Source organism: Sminthopsis crassicaudata, chromosome 1, assembly GCF_048593235.1.
Source record: "Sminthopsis crassicaudata isolate SCR6 chromosome 1, ASM4859323v1, whole genome shotgun sequence".
NCBI lineage: Eukaryota > Metazoa > Chordata > Mammalia > Dasyuromorphia > Dasyuridae > Sminthopsis > Sminthopsis crassicaudata.
This window is the reverse complement of record NC_133617.1, coordinates 667,311,305-667,328,043: the sequence shown is the minus strand read 5'-3', so window position 1 is coordinate 667,328,043 and position 16,739 is coordinate 667,311,305. Positions and strand designations below refer to the sequence as shown.

The window sequence follows — 16,739 nt, the reverse complement described above, 5'->3', positions numbered from 1 at the left end:
CAGAGACAATGGTTGTTTAGCATGGTGCTTAACAGTTCTCTAATTCAGTACTTGTACTTGGTACTTACTATAGTTCCACAAGATTCACACCTATGATGAAAGAGGATATTAGCTCGGACAAACTCAACCAGAATCAGAACAAGGGAAGACCAGAGAAGTGGTGGCAAGCTGTCCTCCTTCGCTTCTTCACTGAAACCAAGATCTGGAAGGCCTCCAGAAAAACTAGCCAGTAGAAGCTGGAAGATGAATGGATGTCCATCAATTGGAGAATGGTTGGGTAAACTATGGTATATGAATGTTATGGAATATTATTGTTCTATAAGAAATGACCAACAGGAGAAATACAGAGAGGCTTGGAGAGACTTACATCAACTGATGCTGAGTGAAACGAGCAGAACCAGAAGATCATTATACACTTCAACAATGATACTGTACGAGGATGTATGCTGATGGAAGTGGATTTCTTCAACATAGAGAAGAACTAATCCAATTCCAATTGATTAATGATGGACAGAACCAGCTACATCCAGAAAAGGAACACTGGGAAATGAATGTAAACTGTTATTTTTACCTTCTGAATCCAATTCTTCCTGTGCAACAAAAAATTCGGTTCTACACACATATATTGTATCTAAATTATACTGTAATATATTTAACATATATAAGACTGCTTGCCATCTAGGGGAGGGGGCTGGGGGAGGAAGGGAAAAAATCTGAATAGAGGTGAGTGCAAGGGATAATGTTGTAAAAAATTACCCATGCATATGTACTGTCAAAAAATGTTATAATTATAAAATAAAATAAAAAATTAAAAAAAAAAAAAAAAAAGAAAAACTAGCCAGGCCCCAAGTGAAGGAGACAAGACTTTGAAGGGGACAATAAAAAATTTGGACTTTAATCCCTGGCTACACTTGTGGTGATTACTGAATTGAAAGGAAGACTGTCCCGAGAAGCCCCCCAAGAAACCTGCTCCCAGAGAACATTACATTTTAGAGAAGAATATTACAATGTAAGAAGTTATAAAGGAGCACCAAAAGAGAGGGGAAAAAAAGAAAAAAAAAAAAAAACAATTGTAGAAGATCCAGGAAGCTGCAACCTTCCCCACTCCCAATTCTAACTAATTCCCATTACTGCTAAGATAGAGGAGGCTTTCTCCTTTGCTTCCAGCAATAGTTACAGACATCCTCCTAGTTATGGTTTCCATACCTTAAAAACCTTGGTTGCAAGATCGCAATACTCTGAAATTCTGCTGCAGAGACACAGCATCTTTGAGATCCTGGAGATACAAGACTGGGTATCTGAAGTGATGGGTGATGAGTTCTTCGGAGAATGCTGAGAGAAAAAACTCCCAAATCTGTTTTCTCTTTTCACCCACCCATCTTCAAAACGCTTTTATACTTGAATTGTTTCCTAGGACACCTAAGTTATGAAAATGACCAGATAGCTTACAGTCCCTGGTTCCCCTCAACTTGTAGCAAAAGCCAAACTAACCAGTAGAAGAAAAAAGGATTTTTTCCACTACCTCCTAAATATTAGTTGCCCCCAAAGCATCATACTCCACCTAGAAGGTGTGATATTCACTCCCAATGTACAGATGAAGAAAGTGAGTCTCAAAATGGCATTACAGCTGATTAAGAAAATGTGTGAGACAAAGGCCAGCTGCTCAACCTGGCCCTCCTGGGGGGTACAGCATGTTCAGAAACTTGCTTTTATCCATTTATCCAGAAGTTCTAGAGATCTAAAGCCCACTAACTAAAAAAACATGTAAAAAACAGACTGAGAAAAAAAGCTGTCAATTTTTTCTTGTAATAATCAAGTTATAACAGCACTTCCAAGGCAACAAGACCATGTATTGTCACATCAGGAAGAAAGCGCTCATTCACAATCCCAGAATATCAGACTTCAAATGGAGTTTACAACATTGGAGTCAGAATGTTAGGGACAATACTTCATCTTTCTCCAAATGCCTCATTTAACCCAAAAAGAAAGTGAGGCTCAGAGAAAAATGTGATCTGCTAAAGGTCCCACAGCAATTTAGCAGAAAGGGACTGAATGCAGGTTACAAGATTCCAACTCCAATGCTCTTTCTACCTCAGTACACTGCCCTCCTACCCACACACTGTGCTAACTCCCACCGAGTAGCCCAGAAGTTCCTTGGTGAGCACTGGATCATGAGTCAAAGAGCTCATCAAATTACAAATTTCACAGTAAGAAGGAGTAGTGTTTTGCACACAGTAGGTGCTGAAGAGATGACTGTCAAATTGAAATGCACTTTATTGGTCTCATAGGAAATTAAATATAAACCATAGCTGATGAAAGAATACCTTCTCTAATTTGAATGGTCTTTTAAAACTTTAAATAATATTTTATTTTCCCCTAATTATAGCAAAAACAATTATTAACATTCATTCTCTAAAAAATTTTGAGTCCCACATTTCCTCTTGCCTCTCTTACTTCTTCCCTCTCTGACAGAGTAAGCAATTTGATAAAGGTTGTACAATATGCAATCATATAAAACACATTTCTACATCAATCACATTTTGAAAGAACTCACAGATCAAAATAGGAAAAACACAAATAAATTAAGTAAAAAATAATGTGGTCTAATTTCCATTCAGACTTCATCAGTTCTTTCTCGAGATGTGGAGAGAATTTTTATTAGTCCTTTGGAGTTGTATTGGATCACTGTATCACTGAGAATAGTTGTTATTCACAGTTGATCTTGATACAATATTGCTGTTACTTTATACCATAGTTCCTTGGTCATGCTCATTTCACATTGCATCAATTTATGTAAGCCTTTCCAGATTTTTTTCTGAAATCAGTCTGCTCATCATTTCTTATAGCAACACAGTATTCTATTACTATTACTATTAAAAGCATTTCCCAATTGATGAACCTCCATTCAATTTCTAATTCGGTGTCACTCAAAAAGACTGATTTATATGTGTTTGTACACATAGGTCTTTCTACTCTTTTTTGAATCTCTTTGGAATAGAGACTTAGTATTGCTGGATCAAAGGTTATAATAGTTTGATAGCCCTTAGGGCAGAATTTCAAATTGCTCTTTAGAATGATTGAATTTATTCACAACTTCATCAAGGGTGCATTTACTAGCCCAGTTTTCCCACATCCTCTCCAATGTGTGCCATTTCCCTTTTCTGTCATGTTAATAAATCTTCCAGATGTGAGGAGGTAGCTCCAAGTTGTTTTAATTTACATATCTCTAATCAATGGTGACTTAGAGCACTATGCCTATTGATAGTTTTTTGTTTGTCAATAACTGCTTTTCTCTGAAAATAACCCGTTCATATTCTTTGACTATTGGTCAATTTGGGAATGGCTTTTATTCTTATAAATTAGACACAGTTCTTTATATATTTGAGAAAAGTGAACTTTATCACAGACACCTGCTAGAAAAATTGAGTGGCCCTGTGAGCTATACTAATATGTTTTTCCAAGCATACAGCAGCCAACCAACCAAAAAACCTATGGTTATCAAGGCATCCTCTGTCTAAAAAATGCTGAAGAAATAGCAAACAATCTTTATTTTGTTACATTTTGGGAGGCACCCTCTAGGAGGTAAAACAAATGGTGGAATATAAAACATACATGAGCCTAAAGCTGGGTTAAATTTTAATAAGTATAAATAAGGAGGAGAGTATTCTGGCAGTGTATCATGAGATATAGAGTTGGAAAGGATTAAAGATCACCAAATCAGACTCTCATTTTGTGGAACAGGAAGTTAGCTTTATGAGGTAAAATGACTCTAATTCATTTACAATAACAAATGTGGGACTTGGATTCCAACTTCAAGGTTCTTAATAATATAGCATGCATAAATAAAGATTGGCATATGAAATAAATCAGAACATCTTAGACAAATTGTAAACGGTCCATTGTGAGGAAAAAATTAGGATTTATGAGAAATCTAAGAGAGAAAAAGGTGAGAGAGGAAGGGTGGAGCCTGCCCGTTGGGGGTTTTAACCACAGGGTTAAGGAGCTTGGACCTTATCCTACAGGTAGTAGGAAGTGCAGGATATTTTTTTAAACTAGGCAATAATATTATCAGAGTATTATTTTAGGGTGATAAGTCTTGTAATTTATTAATGGGACTGTTGGGACCGGGAGGCTGGGAAAGAAAGCATAGCAACAATCCAGATGAGAAGTGAAGCCCCACACAGCCAGAGCTTCATGAGGAAGTAAATAAAAAAAGATAAAGAGATTTGAGAGAGTTTGAAGAAGAAATCAATTATTAACTGGCTATGAGGACATAGCCTCTGTTGGAAGTAAAAATAAAACAAACACTTAAAAGTCTGGGTGACTGGAAGAATGGTGATGTCAACAACAGAAAGAGGAAAGGACTCAGCTTTGGGGAAATAAGGATGATTTCAGTCTAGGATCTGTATAGTTGGGACATAAGATGCAACTATACAAAGGTAGTCACACATCCTAGACTGGAAGGGAACCAACAGCTTGATCTGAAAAGTAAAGTTGGAATGATCTGAATACAAGGTCTAACTGTAGCCTGGGAGTGAAAGAGATGATCAAGGGAGAGATTGAAAAGAAAGAATAGAAGGGCCAAAAAAGAACTTTGGGAGCTTAGGGGCAGGAGAAAGAGGAGGAGCTTGCAGAGGAAACAGAGAAGGAGCACTCAGACAGAGAACAGGGTCACAGAAAACAAGATGTCCTACAAATGGCTGTTCACTGCTACAATCTCAGCCTGGAGGAGACCATAGAGGCCATCTAGTCAGACTTGTGCTTGAGCAGGAATCCCTTGCACAACATGCCTACAAAGAAGTTGGCCAATCTTTTTTTCTTTTTTTCCCTGAGGTAATTGGAGTTAAGTGATCTTGCCCAGGGTCACACAACTGGAAAGTATTAAGTGTCTCAAATCATATTTGAACTCAGGTACTCCTGAATTCAGAGCTGGTCCTCTATCCACAGCACCACCTAGCTGCCCCAGTTGGCCAATTTTTGATTACTGACCCTCAGTGAAACTGCCCCACCACCCTAGCTCCATTGTGTTCAATGAAGCCCCAATAGTTTGGAGGCTTTTTACCCTATTATTCAGGTGAAACCAATCTCTCTACAACTTCTGCCCATCAGCAAAAGAAGATGCACTCAAAGAGATTAAGGAAGGGTCAGAAAGGCACATGAGGGAAAAGAAAGTCTTCAGAAGGAAGGTTTAGTCAAGAGTGGTAAAAGCTACAAACATGAAAGAGGTCTGAGACAAGACAACTGGAGTATTGATTGGGAAGTGCAGTGGAGAGCAGTTTAGTGAGGGTGGTGAGGATGAGAGCCATATTACAGGAGAGAAGAATCTGGGGAAAGAGCGGGTGATTTAAGAGGGGAGAGAGTGAGTGTACCCCACTGTAGCCTTGATCTTGTGCAAATGTTTTCACCATCAAGCTAGAAGCATATCCGATATCGGAACTGGACATCATGTATTGGCTGCATGGCACCAATTCCGAACCGCTTCCTATTTACTGAAGGGATCTTCACATCCTGATCAACTAATTCTATGTCATATTGTGTGACCATCAAGAACACAAACATTTTCATTTCATTAAGGGCAAAGAACCTCCCAGGACAGACAGTGATGCCGGCACCCCACTGCAACATGTGTGGCTTGATCTTTCTCCCTTGCTTGTAGAAAACTATCTTTCTGCTGCCATCAGGATTCAGGAAACGGTCATATTTGAATGTAGTGGGGTCTGGGTAGATTTCTGGGTCCCTGTGGAGGAAAAGGTAGGGAAAGATGGACACTTCATCTCCCTGGCGGAGGGCATATTCCCTGCCATCATCCATTTTCAGGATCAAGTCCTCCTTCACAGTCCTGGTGAGGAAAGGAGTAACCACCAGGCGTAATGTCTCCTCCATGACACTGTCCAGCACTGGGGTCTGCTGTAGCATTCTATACTCAACACTGATGGGCATCCCACCTGGTCTCCTCTCCTGCCCCATTTTCCTGAGGACTCCTTCTGCCTCCTCCCTCACAGCCTTCAGAGCCTCAGGATTCTTCAGGAGAAAGAGGAGGGCCCAGAAGGACACAACACCTGTGTTGCCCTGGGAAACCCAGAGCATTAATAGATTAAACTGGCTCTGTGTTTTCTCAGGCACTCCCTCTTCAACCTGCTGCTCCTGAGCAGAACGGATCCATGCACTTACATTATCCCTCTCCAAGATGTGCCAGGGAGAGAGAATATCCCAGAAGAAATGTCTGAGTCTCCTCATTTCCTCTTTCTCCTTGGGTAGAAGCACAGAGTAAAACACCCGGGGAAAGAGAGTGTCAAGGTTCCTGAATTCCTCAAAGACTTTCTGGGATTGAAGCAAGTCCTGTGCATGGTCTCTCTTGCCGTTAGTAGATAGATTCCCAAACAAGGCCAGGTAACCAGCTCTAAAGACAGTATTGTAGCAGTATTGAAATAGCCCTTCCTGCTTCCACTCCTGAGGTCCTGCTCTCCTACCAGCATCAGGTTCTAGCATCAGGATCTGCAGGCTATCCATCATGGCCTGGGTCAAACCAACTAAACCATTACCCATCAAGTGCTTTGGGGTAGAATTGTGCATGATATTTCCATGGCATTCCTGTCCTTGGAATTCAAAAACTTTAAATATCAAATCAGATATCAAATTGGAAGAGTCCAGTCTGCTTCTGCTCTCCTTCAGGATGACATCAAAAGAGAAGGGATCTGTGACAAAAGTAACGTATCTGCCAACCATCTGAACAGTGAAGATCTCCCCATGACGTTCTTGCATCCTCTTCAGGAAACTGGAGGCATCCTTAGATATGTCCATGGCATGGCCCAACCAGGGGATGAGGCCTTTGTCCAGAGGAGGCTCATTGATTCTCCTCTGGCGGAGGGCTCCCAACCTGTACAGCACCACCAGGACAGTGGTCACCAGAACTATGAGCACAGAAGCCAAGAATGCCATCACTACAGCATAAGAGATCTGTGTTCTCAGGCCTCTCAAGAAAAAGTGAAAGCTTTCTGCTGATGAGAGACTTTTATAAGCATAGGAAAGATCCTTTCTGCCTGTACCTTGCCCTGCGGCTAAGTGGGAACAAGAAGTTAATTATATGGAATTAGGTCAGAAAGCAACTGTTGTGCTGAGTTCACTGTTTTCAGAGATCTGAGAATAGACAAAGACAGAACAGTTCCACACTACCAGGACATATGTGAGGATGGAAACCAAAAATGTGTTTAAACTGTAGTTTTCTTTGGGTTTTCTGCCAAAAACATTTTGAGAATCAGAAAGTACAAATAATTGGAATCCTATGTAGACAGTGTCACACTTCTATAAAAACCAGATTGAAAAGCTAATCAAGAGATAAAGTAAGGCATTCAGTAAGGGTTAAAAAAAAATTGATCAAATACAGATCAATGACTTGTATGACCCACAGAGGAAAGTTCAGTGAAGGCATTTCCAAAAACAGGTTATATATATACTCAGATGTCTCAGAAGCTACATGGAACAGAAGGTGGATCACATGTTATTTATCACAGGGTGATAGCACATTTCAAGAAAGCAGGATCAGTTTAGGCAGCTTCTAGTCTCTGACTGTGCTCCTAGTCAGGGATCCTTCTAGGATCAACAGAATAACAGGAAGGGAGGGGATGCAGAAATGTGGGGAAGTTAGAGACTGCTGTTCACAGCAGGGATTCCAAGAAGTTTACTTTGGGGGCAAGAAATGATTAGAGATTGCTAGTCAGAACAGAGAAGGGGTCCCAGAGTTTTCCTTGGATTGACAGCAACAATCAGTCATAGCCTTAACATCTTCCAGGTACACCCCTGCTGGAGATGCAGGGAAATTTAGAACACAGAACAAACAAGGTCAAAGCCAGAAAGAATCTTTGAGACTCTTTATAAACCCTCTCATTTTTATGAAGATGATAATGTGGGGGAGACTGAGGTTAGAGAAACTTAAAACATTTGCATATAAGAAGCATTTGTGGTAGTAGTTGAGTCTTTTCATTTGGGGGACTCCATTTGGAGTTTTCTTGGAAAAGATATTGGACTGGTTGGCCATTTCCTTTTCCAGTAATATCAGAATAACAATGACTAGTATGCTGTATAAAGGCATCATTGGGTGAAACATTCTGTGAGTAGTTCAGTCCATAAGTCCAGCACTAGAAATAGGCAATTGGCCAAATAGGGCAACCAAGGAGATTTATTGAGATTTATTGACTTTAAGATGCCCTGATATTATGTAGAGGGAACATGTTTTCTCAGGAGACACCACACACACACACATACACACACACACACACACACACACACACACACACACACACACACACACCTACCTGGGCATTACTTCCCAGCCCATGCTAATGCTACTCCCTAATAGACTCTATTTGGAGAGGAAATTTTTCAATGTCTTGGGGGTAGTGAAAAGATAGATGAAAACTTTCATGAGAAAGACATGTTATGGGCCAGAACTTGAAACAAGGTGCTAAGTCAGTGGAATTGATAGAGACAATGGTTGTTTAGCATGGTGCTTAACAGTTCTCTAATTCAGTACTTGTACTTGGTACTTACTATAGTTCCACAAGATTCACACCTATGATGAAAGAGGATATTAGCAGAGAATAATACTATATAAAGATGAGTTATGATTATAATTATTACTAAGGATGCTAAAGTCAGAAAGAAATGTTTCTAGCCTTCCAAAATCTTCGTTGCAGCATTATTATGGTAGTACAATTCAAGAAACAAAGCGAGAGCCTGGAGAGTGAGAAATGGCTGGATACATTCTGGAGAGCAATCTGGAATTATGCCCAAAAAGTTATCAAACTGTGCATACCCTTTGACCCAGCAGCGCTACTACTGGGATTATATCCCAAAGAAATACTAAAGAGCGGAAAGAGACATATATGTGCCAAAATGTTTGTGGCAGCTCTTTTTGTTGTAGCTAGAAACTGGAAGATGAATGGATGTCCATCAGTTGGAGAATGGTTGGGCAAATTGTGGTATATGAAAGTTATGGAATATTATTGCTCAGTAAGAAATGACCAGCAGGAGGAATACAGAGAGGGTTGGAGAGACTTAAATCAACTGATGCTGAGTGAAATGAGCAGAACCAGAAGATCACTGTATACTTCAACAACGATACTGTATGAGGATGTATTCTGATGGAAGTGGAAATCTTCAACATAAAGAAGATCCAACTCACTTCCAGTTGATCAATGATGGACAGAGGTAGATACACCCAGAGAAGAAACACTGGGAGGGGAATGTAAATTGTTAGCACTAATATCTGTCTGCCCAGGTTGCATGTACCTTCGGATTCTAATGTTTATTGTGCAACAAGAAAATGATATTCACACACATGTATTGTACTTAGACTATATTGTAACACATGTAAAATGTATGGTATTGCCTGTCGTCGGGGGGAGGGAATAAGGGAGGGGGGGTAATTTGGAAAAATGAATACAATGGATAATATTATAAAATATATATATATATATAATAAAAAAAATTAAAAAAAAAAAAAAAAAGAAAAGGGATTTTATGGAAGAATGATTCAGAGTGCAATAAAACATGTTTTTCTAAACTAAAAAAAAAAAAAAAAAAAAAGAAATGGCTGGATAAATTGTGGCCTGTGAATGCCTAAAGTTGCTATGTGCATGCATACATGCAGGTGTGTGGCTTATGTAGGTAATGTGCACATGTACGTGGATCTGTATACATTTGAACCACATGACTCATAAGGAGGATAGAGAGAAGTGATTTGCATAAGATCACAAAGACACTGAGTATCAGAACAACAATTTGAGCCACTTTCCTGTGATATACATCCCCCTGTCTATTGGAGCCCTCTCTTAAAGTCCCACCTTTAGGAGACACTTCTCAGGGTATTCAGTACACACCTCAGCAGGAATATTTCTATAACACCCTATCTAAGTGATCATCTCACCATCCCTTAAAAAAGAATACTATGAAAAGATAACGAATATGACCTCTGACTTCTACTGTATTGATTTTACAATGGAATGGATTTCATGCTGTATTAATTTTTATAATTGAATTAGTGTCTACCTGAATTCACCTTATTCAGAAAGTTTGCCCTTGGAGTAAATAAAAAAGATATGAGTGAAAGGAAATGCTGTTTTCACTCAAGTCCTGAGTTAGTTCTTCTTAGTACATCTGCTTGATGTCTGAACGCTCCAGATGACTTAATTTGTTGCCACTTCCCAAAATATATGTCATCTGAACTTGACTGTTAGTACAATTAGTAGAAGCTTTTTCTCTGCAAGGGAACAACAAACTAGAGAAAAGGTTTTAGAAAAAAACCAATGTTTTCACTTATTGGTATAGGTAGTCATTGGTATGGGTAGTTTTAGACTAACTACCAAACTGAAGTTCTATAGAGACATTGTGCTGAACTCACTGTTGATATGCCTGTGAAACCTGGACAGTCTTACTAGTGCCATATCACTGAACTGTTTCTATTTGAATTGCCTTAGGAAGATACTCAAGACCACCTGACAGGATAAGGTACTTGACCCTAAGGTCTTTTCTTGAGCTAAATTATCAAGTATTGAAAATCTGTTGCAGGGAGGATTCTGGGAAGATGTCAGAGTAGATAAGTAAATTTCAAGCTCTCTAGATTTGCCCCACAAACAGAACAAATTTGAGTTTCAGAGAGAACATAGACTGGTGTAAGATCAAGAAGACTTGGATCCTCCTACACAACCCAAGAAGATCTAAAGACCCCAGACTAGTTATTAACCAGTGTGAAGTGCAAATGCCTCCAGGCCAGATCCCTGGAGAGAACAGATCAAAAAGAGATAATATAGGAATAATTGGACTGCCTGAAAGTAATGACCAAAAAAAGGACCTTGACACAATAATACAAGAAATAATTCAAGAAAATTGTTCTGGTATGATAGAACGTGACAGGAAAATAGAAATAGAAAAACCCATTGTTCACTACCTCAAAGAAATCCTTTGTGGAAAACACAGAAATATTATTGTCAAATTTTCAAAAACCCCAAATCAAAGAGATAATCTGATAAGAAACAAGAAAAAATTCACATATGCTGGAGCTACAATTAGAATTGTACAGAACTTGGGGTAGCTAGGTGAAAGTGGCTAGAGTACCATCCCTAAAGTCAGGAGAACTAGAATTCAAATCTGGTCTCAGACACTCAACATTTCCTAGCAGTGTGACCCTGGGCAAGTTACTTAATCCCAATTGCCACAGCAATAAACAAATAAATAAAAGAATTGTACAGGACTTAACAGCAGCTATAATAAAAGACTACAGCTTCTGGATTCATATATACTAGTAATCAAAAGAATTAGGCCTGTGGTCAAAAATATCATATCCAACAAAATTATCTATTATATTGAATAAAAAAATAGACCTTCATCAAACTTGTAGATTTTCAGGTCTTTTTTCAACCAAATCTGAACTCAATTAAAAAAAAATTACAATATATAAGGGCCAATATCAAAAATAAATTTTAAGGAACTTAATATGGGCAACTTGTTTATGGTTTCAGATGGAAATGTATACCATCTGTTTAAGATTGACATAAGCAATTGGGTAGCTCAAAAGACTGAGTCAGAATTAAGGTAAAAATAGTAATTATGTTATACAAATGAGGTGCAGAAGAAGAATAGACACAGAAACATTAGAGAGGGGAGAAAGGTTCTGAAAACCTGCTCACATCAGGGATGGGTTAAATAGGCAACACTACATATACATCAGGAAGGGTATAGCACCCTCCAAAATATACAGAGAAATAAGGTCCTAGGGATGGATGGAGGGAAAGAAAGACAAGGGGTGTGGAAGGAGGTTAAGGATTGCAGGACAAGTTAAGGAACAGAATTAAAGTAGATCAGGGATAGGAGAAAAAAAAAGATATACATAAACAATGAAACAAGGATCAGGAGTAGAACTGATTAGAAAAAAAAAGTAGGGCTAGTAATTATTGATTTTAAATAAAGTCAAATTTGAAAGATTCAATCAAGAGATAAATCTGTATTATATGTCACCCATACTAATATTATTTTAGATGCGTGTTTACATAAATGTGTGTATATATATTTGTGTATGTGTCTGATTATATGTAGGTATGTATGCATGTAGCTCTATGCATGTGTGTATATAGATGTGAGTCTGTCAGTGAATGTTAATGTTTATATGTGTGTGTATATCTCTATGTGTGTATATATAAATATATCTGTGCTTAACTTAGCCAGCTTCAAGAAAATGGAGAGGACGAAAGGGGGGTAAAAGAATAAAGTTAAAAATGTGCACAGCAGAGAACAAAATCTAAAAGGAAACAAAGAAAAGATGGACACTCATGTATATAATTTCTTCTATTATTATGCATGCTTTCTTGAAATGGAAATTTATTATTATATATTTTGAATCCTCTTTGATGTTCTGCTAGGTACATAACAATGTTCTATTTTGGTTTGGTTTGTTTTCTTTTCTTTTTTCTATTCTTTTTTTTTCTTATTTTGTAAAAATTTTAAAAATTTAGATAATAAAAAAAGGAAAACTCTATTGCAGAGAATACAACTCTGATGGGCTGGCCACATCCTTCAAATGTCAAACATACATTTGCCTAAAAGATTACCTTATGGACAACTCACCTAAGGAAGGTGCTCACATGGTGGTCAGAAGTCATACAAGGACACTTTCAAGGTCTTTTTTAAGAACTTTGTAATTGATTGCATGACTTGGGAGACACTTGACAAATGACCACCCAGTATGGTACCTACATCAAAAAAGGCATTGTGCTCTATGAGAAAAGCAGAATTAAGGTAACTCAAAAGAGTTTAATGTTTACAGGCATTATTCATGCCTGACTTGTTGGTTGAGCATTCCAAGTTCATATTGTTTAATCAGATCCAGTCAGATACACTGTATCTTGATCCTAACGTAGTAATGTTATTTTAGTCTTCTTAGAGAACAAAGGACAACAACCAATCAATATTTCCACAAATATACCAGGAAAAAGCATAATGATTCTTTTATAACTGGGCTTTTGAGATTCTCCTTGAAATGACTGGGGTAAAGTATTATCAAAACTCAGGTAAGCTAGGAAACATGAGGGTAGACATTTTTTGAGCCCTCAGTTTTCTATTTTCCTTATGCCTTTTAAAAGTGCCCCCACAATTCATTTCTCTAGTCTGGCATATAAAAAAAAAGAGATATCTGTTCTACCTCCATTTGGAGTTGTTGTTGTTGTAGTTTTTCCAGAAGAGCTACAGTAGGGAAGAGTGCCTTTTAATGTTGCTAAAAACTGAGAATCATTCCAAAAGCATGGTGGAGATCTGTTGTGGAAATCTGTAAAGCTATAGGCTTAAAACACAGGAAGAAGCAGAACACATGGTATAGGAATAGGTTTTGCAATTATGCACTCCATGGGCAATTAGTGGTGAAATTAAGAGTCAGCTTCAATATTTCTTTTCCCAGTTTTCCCTCAGATAATTTGTTGTAGTCATTTTGAAGTATAAAAGAGTTGCCCTTTCAAATTTTGACAATCTTATAAGCAAAAAGAGGCACATACAAATCTCAACGTGAGATTTGCCTATGAAAAAAGTAATTGCCAAAATGTTGCCCTTAGCCAGAGCTGCATCATCCCAGGCAAACCACTTAATGTCGTTTGCTTCAGTTTCCTGATCTGTAAAATGCAAGGGTATAGCATTCTGCTAAGAGGCAGTATCGAGGCCACCTCAACCCCTGATGCACAGTAAGTTTTCTGCCACATTGCAGAAATGCCTTTATTGAGGAAGGAACACTGATTTGTGATTATGGGAACAAGTAAACTGAGGCCATGAGCTCTTAAAAGATAGCCATAACAACTGGTGCCCGAACAGAACTTTGAAGGGTGCCAGAGCAACTACTTTTCAGTCAAGCTCTACTACGTGGTCAAGACAACCTCTATTGAGGATTCCAAAGGGAGAGCCCACCAAGCTGCTCTGGTTCCAGATCAGGCAGAGTGCTGAGGATAGTGGTTCAGTAACCTAATGGGGCAGAAAATAAACATCCTACTTCCTTCAGACAGGGAAACATATGTCAGGACTATATATATAAATGTTTAGAAAATCAGGGGTACATAATTCAATTAGGAGACCTTAGGAAATTCCTGGATATTGCTTACAAAATTTCTCCATGGATACCTGAAGAGAGCTGTTATAATTGTGATAGATGGATTATTTTTGGTAAATTGCTCACTGCTTTTAATGAACAAATGCCCATTAAACTAAGTCTGAAATCAGAACCAGAAAAGGAGGTCAGGAAATTTACAATTTACAGTCAGAGCACAGACAGGTCCATTTCTTAGCAGTAGATATCCCTCTCTTGAGCCTGAGCAGGATGATAATATATAGCCTCCCTCACTACCACCACCTTCAGCCCCGCCTTATTTTTGGGTCTATCTAGACCTACAGACTTTCAAAGGTTCTCCTAATGTAAAAAAAATGAAATAAGAACTGAGGAAAAGCAGGAATGGAAATATAAAACAAAGAACTCAGTGACACTTAGCGGATAAAAAGCAAAAGGTAATCAGTTATATTCTTTATCTTCACTTCAAAAAATTTTGCAGCTGGCTAGAGATCAAGGAAAAGACACGTAGAGGTAGGAAGAATTATATCCTGTTATAGAGGAAGATGTCCCTTTTAACCCAGGGCAGAGAAGACGCAGACATGAACCACTTCCCTTTAAAGTTCTAACCCAGCTTAAGGACTCAATTCATATGTTACAACTTGAAACAATGTTATGGGAAATTTTGTACCCCAATCATTGGAAAGCACTCACATGGACAGTGTTGACTCCAGGCCAGGCAGTATTCTGGATGACAGAATTTTTAGAGCAGTTGATTGCCACTCAGCTTGCTCCAGGAGCAAGCATAAAGTTATACTTTGAGCATCTTAGTGGTGCTGGGGCCCCGAAACCAATCTGGGGAATGAAAGTTCAAATAGGGGCAGATATAAATCAAGAATGGAGGAATAGGTATGCAGCTTTAGATGCCAAGGGACAATCACAGTAATAAAACTCAGGAGCAATGATTATTACTGCCTACCCCCTCATGCTATTTGTGAAGTGCCCATTCAATAATATCAAAGAGGTTGCAGCTCAAGAAAGGACTTTATCTAAAAGATAAAAGGAGGGAATTGCTGAATTATGGCACCCTGCATAGAGGGAGTACCGAGGCCACCTCATCCCTTGATGCACAATAAGTTTTCTGCCATGTTTCAGAAATGCCCTTGTTGAGCAAGAAGCATTAATTTATCATCGTGGGAATTGGTGAGTCGGAAGGTCACAGCCAGTGGGTACATGAACAGGGATGCCTGAACAGGGCTTCTCACCTGTGAGTAAGCTGCTGAATTGCTGGATTGGCTCTCCTCCCATTGGTGGAAACCATGCATACCCAATACCCATAAGCTGCTTCTCTGAATGGTGATTGGGGATTGTCTACTGTCCACAAGCTGAGCTCTTTTCATATCCTAGAAGTCCCCACTTCATTCATCTTTCCTCTGAGATTAAAGGGCTCATATGCCATGAGCTCTTAAAACATGGCCACAACAGTAAAATGTGCTGGTTTATTATTCCAAAATCTTTGTCACAAAAATCCCAGGTGGTGTCATCAAGAAGCCAGACATAACCTTAATAACTGAACAACAACAAGGGTAAAGACTGCTTTTTTGTTTTCTGTTTCAAATGCTCATTTCCAAATGACCAACAGGAGAACTTTTGAGTTAATAAGAGGGGAACCATGACATGCCACTCCTGCCCTCCAAAAACTGTTTTACAACTGTTGGACAAATATATATTTTCTGGTGATGACTTAACTAGCAGAGATTAGACTTTAGCCATTTGCCATAAACTAGAATAATGTTTGTCACTAGGATGACCTCTTCTCAATCCAGAAAGGCTTGGTAAAAAGACATCATAGTCATGAATACAAGAGTCTGTGCTTCCCTGATAGCATACCCACTGACTAGGAAGAACTCGGAGAAACCAGACAAGGGAGCAGAATTAAAATCTTCTGCCAATCCTAAATTAAGGGTTACTGCTCTTTCTCAAAGAGCATTAATGTGAGCTTGAAACAGGAAGTGCCAGAAATAATAGCTGCCCTTGAAGAGTAAGATCAGCTGAAAAGATGAATATCCAAACTTCTAATGGAATAGTCCAATCAAATGACCTGATCAAATCCTTCATCTTACAAATAAGTAAACTGAGGTATAGAGAGATGCAGTGACCTGGCACTAGGTCACACAGCTAGTAAGCAACAAATCTAGAATTCAGACCCAGGTCTTCTGACTCCCAATCTAGCATTCTCTTCTTTACAGTGGGGAAAGCACTTTTAAAGTCCTAAAGTATTAGAGTAATGGGAATTATAATTGATACTGTAAGTCAGCGTAGAAGTTTATATCACCTGCCTTAAAATATAACTAGTTTTAGAAAGAAAAGCAAAACTTAAAGTTCTCTGATAAACTGAATAGATTCTTTTTTTATTTTTGACTTTTTTTTTTTTTTGGTGTCATGGATTCTACATTTTATTTCTTTCTGTCAGGTTTTTACAATTTGTAAATAAGGTTTTATTTTATTTAAATGTAAAACTATTCTTAGCTTGTGGACCATAGGAAAAAGGTTCAAAACCAAATTTGACCCTTGGACTACAGTTTCCCAACTCTTTTTTTTTTTTTAATTAATTAATTTATTTTTATTCATTTTCCCAAATTATCCCCTCCCTCCCTCCACTCCC

At 38.4% G+C, this 16,739-nt stretch overlaps 1 protein-coding gene across 1 annotated transcript; it reads right to left on the bottom strand.

Moving 5' to 3' along the window:
- Positions 1-3,624: 3,624 nt before the first annotated feature.
- On the bottom strand, positions 3,625-6,981 carry LOC141551475 (7-alpha-hydroxycholest-4-en-3-one 12-alpha-hydroxylase-like). The gene has a single exon (XM_074283164.1). The coding sequence runs from the start codon at positions 6,937-6,939 to the stop codon at positions 5,413-5,415; it is 1,527 nt and encodes a 508-aa protein (XP_074139265.1). The 5' UTR covers positions 6,940-6,981; the 3' UTR covers positions 3,625-5,412.
- Between the last annotated feature and the right edge of the window lie 9,758 nt (positions 6,982-16,739).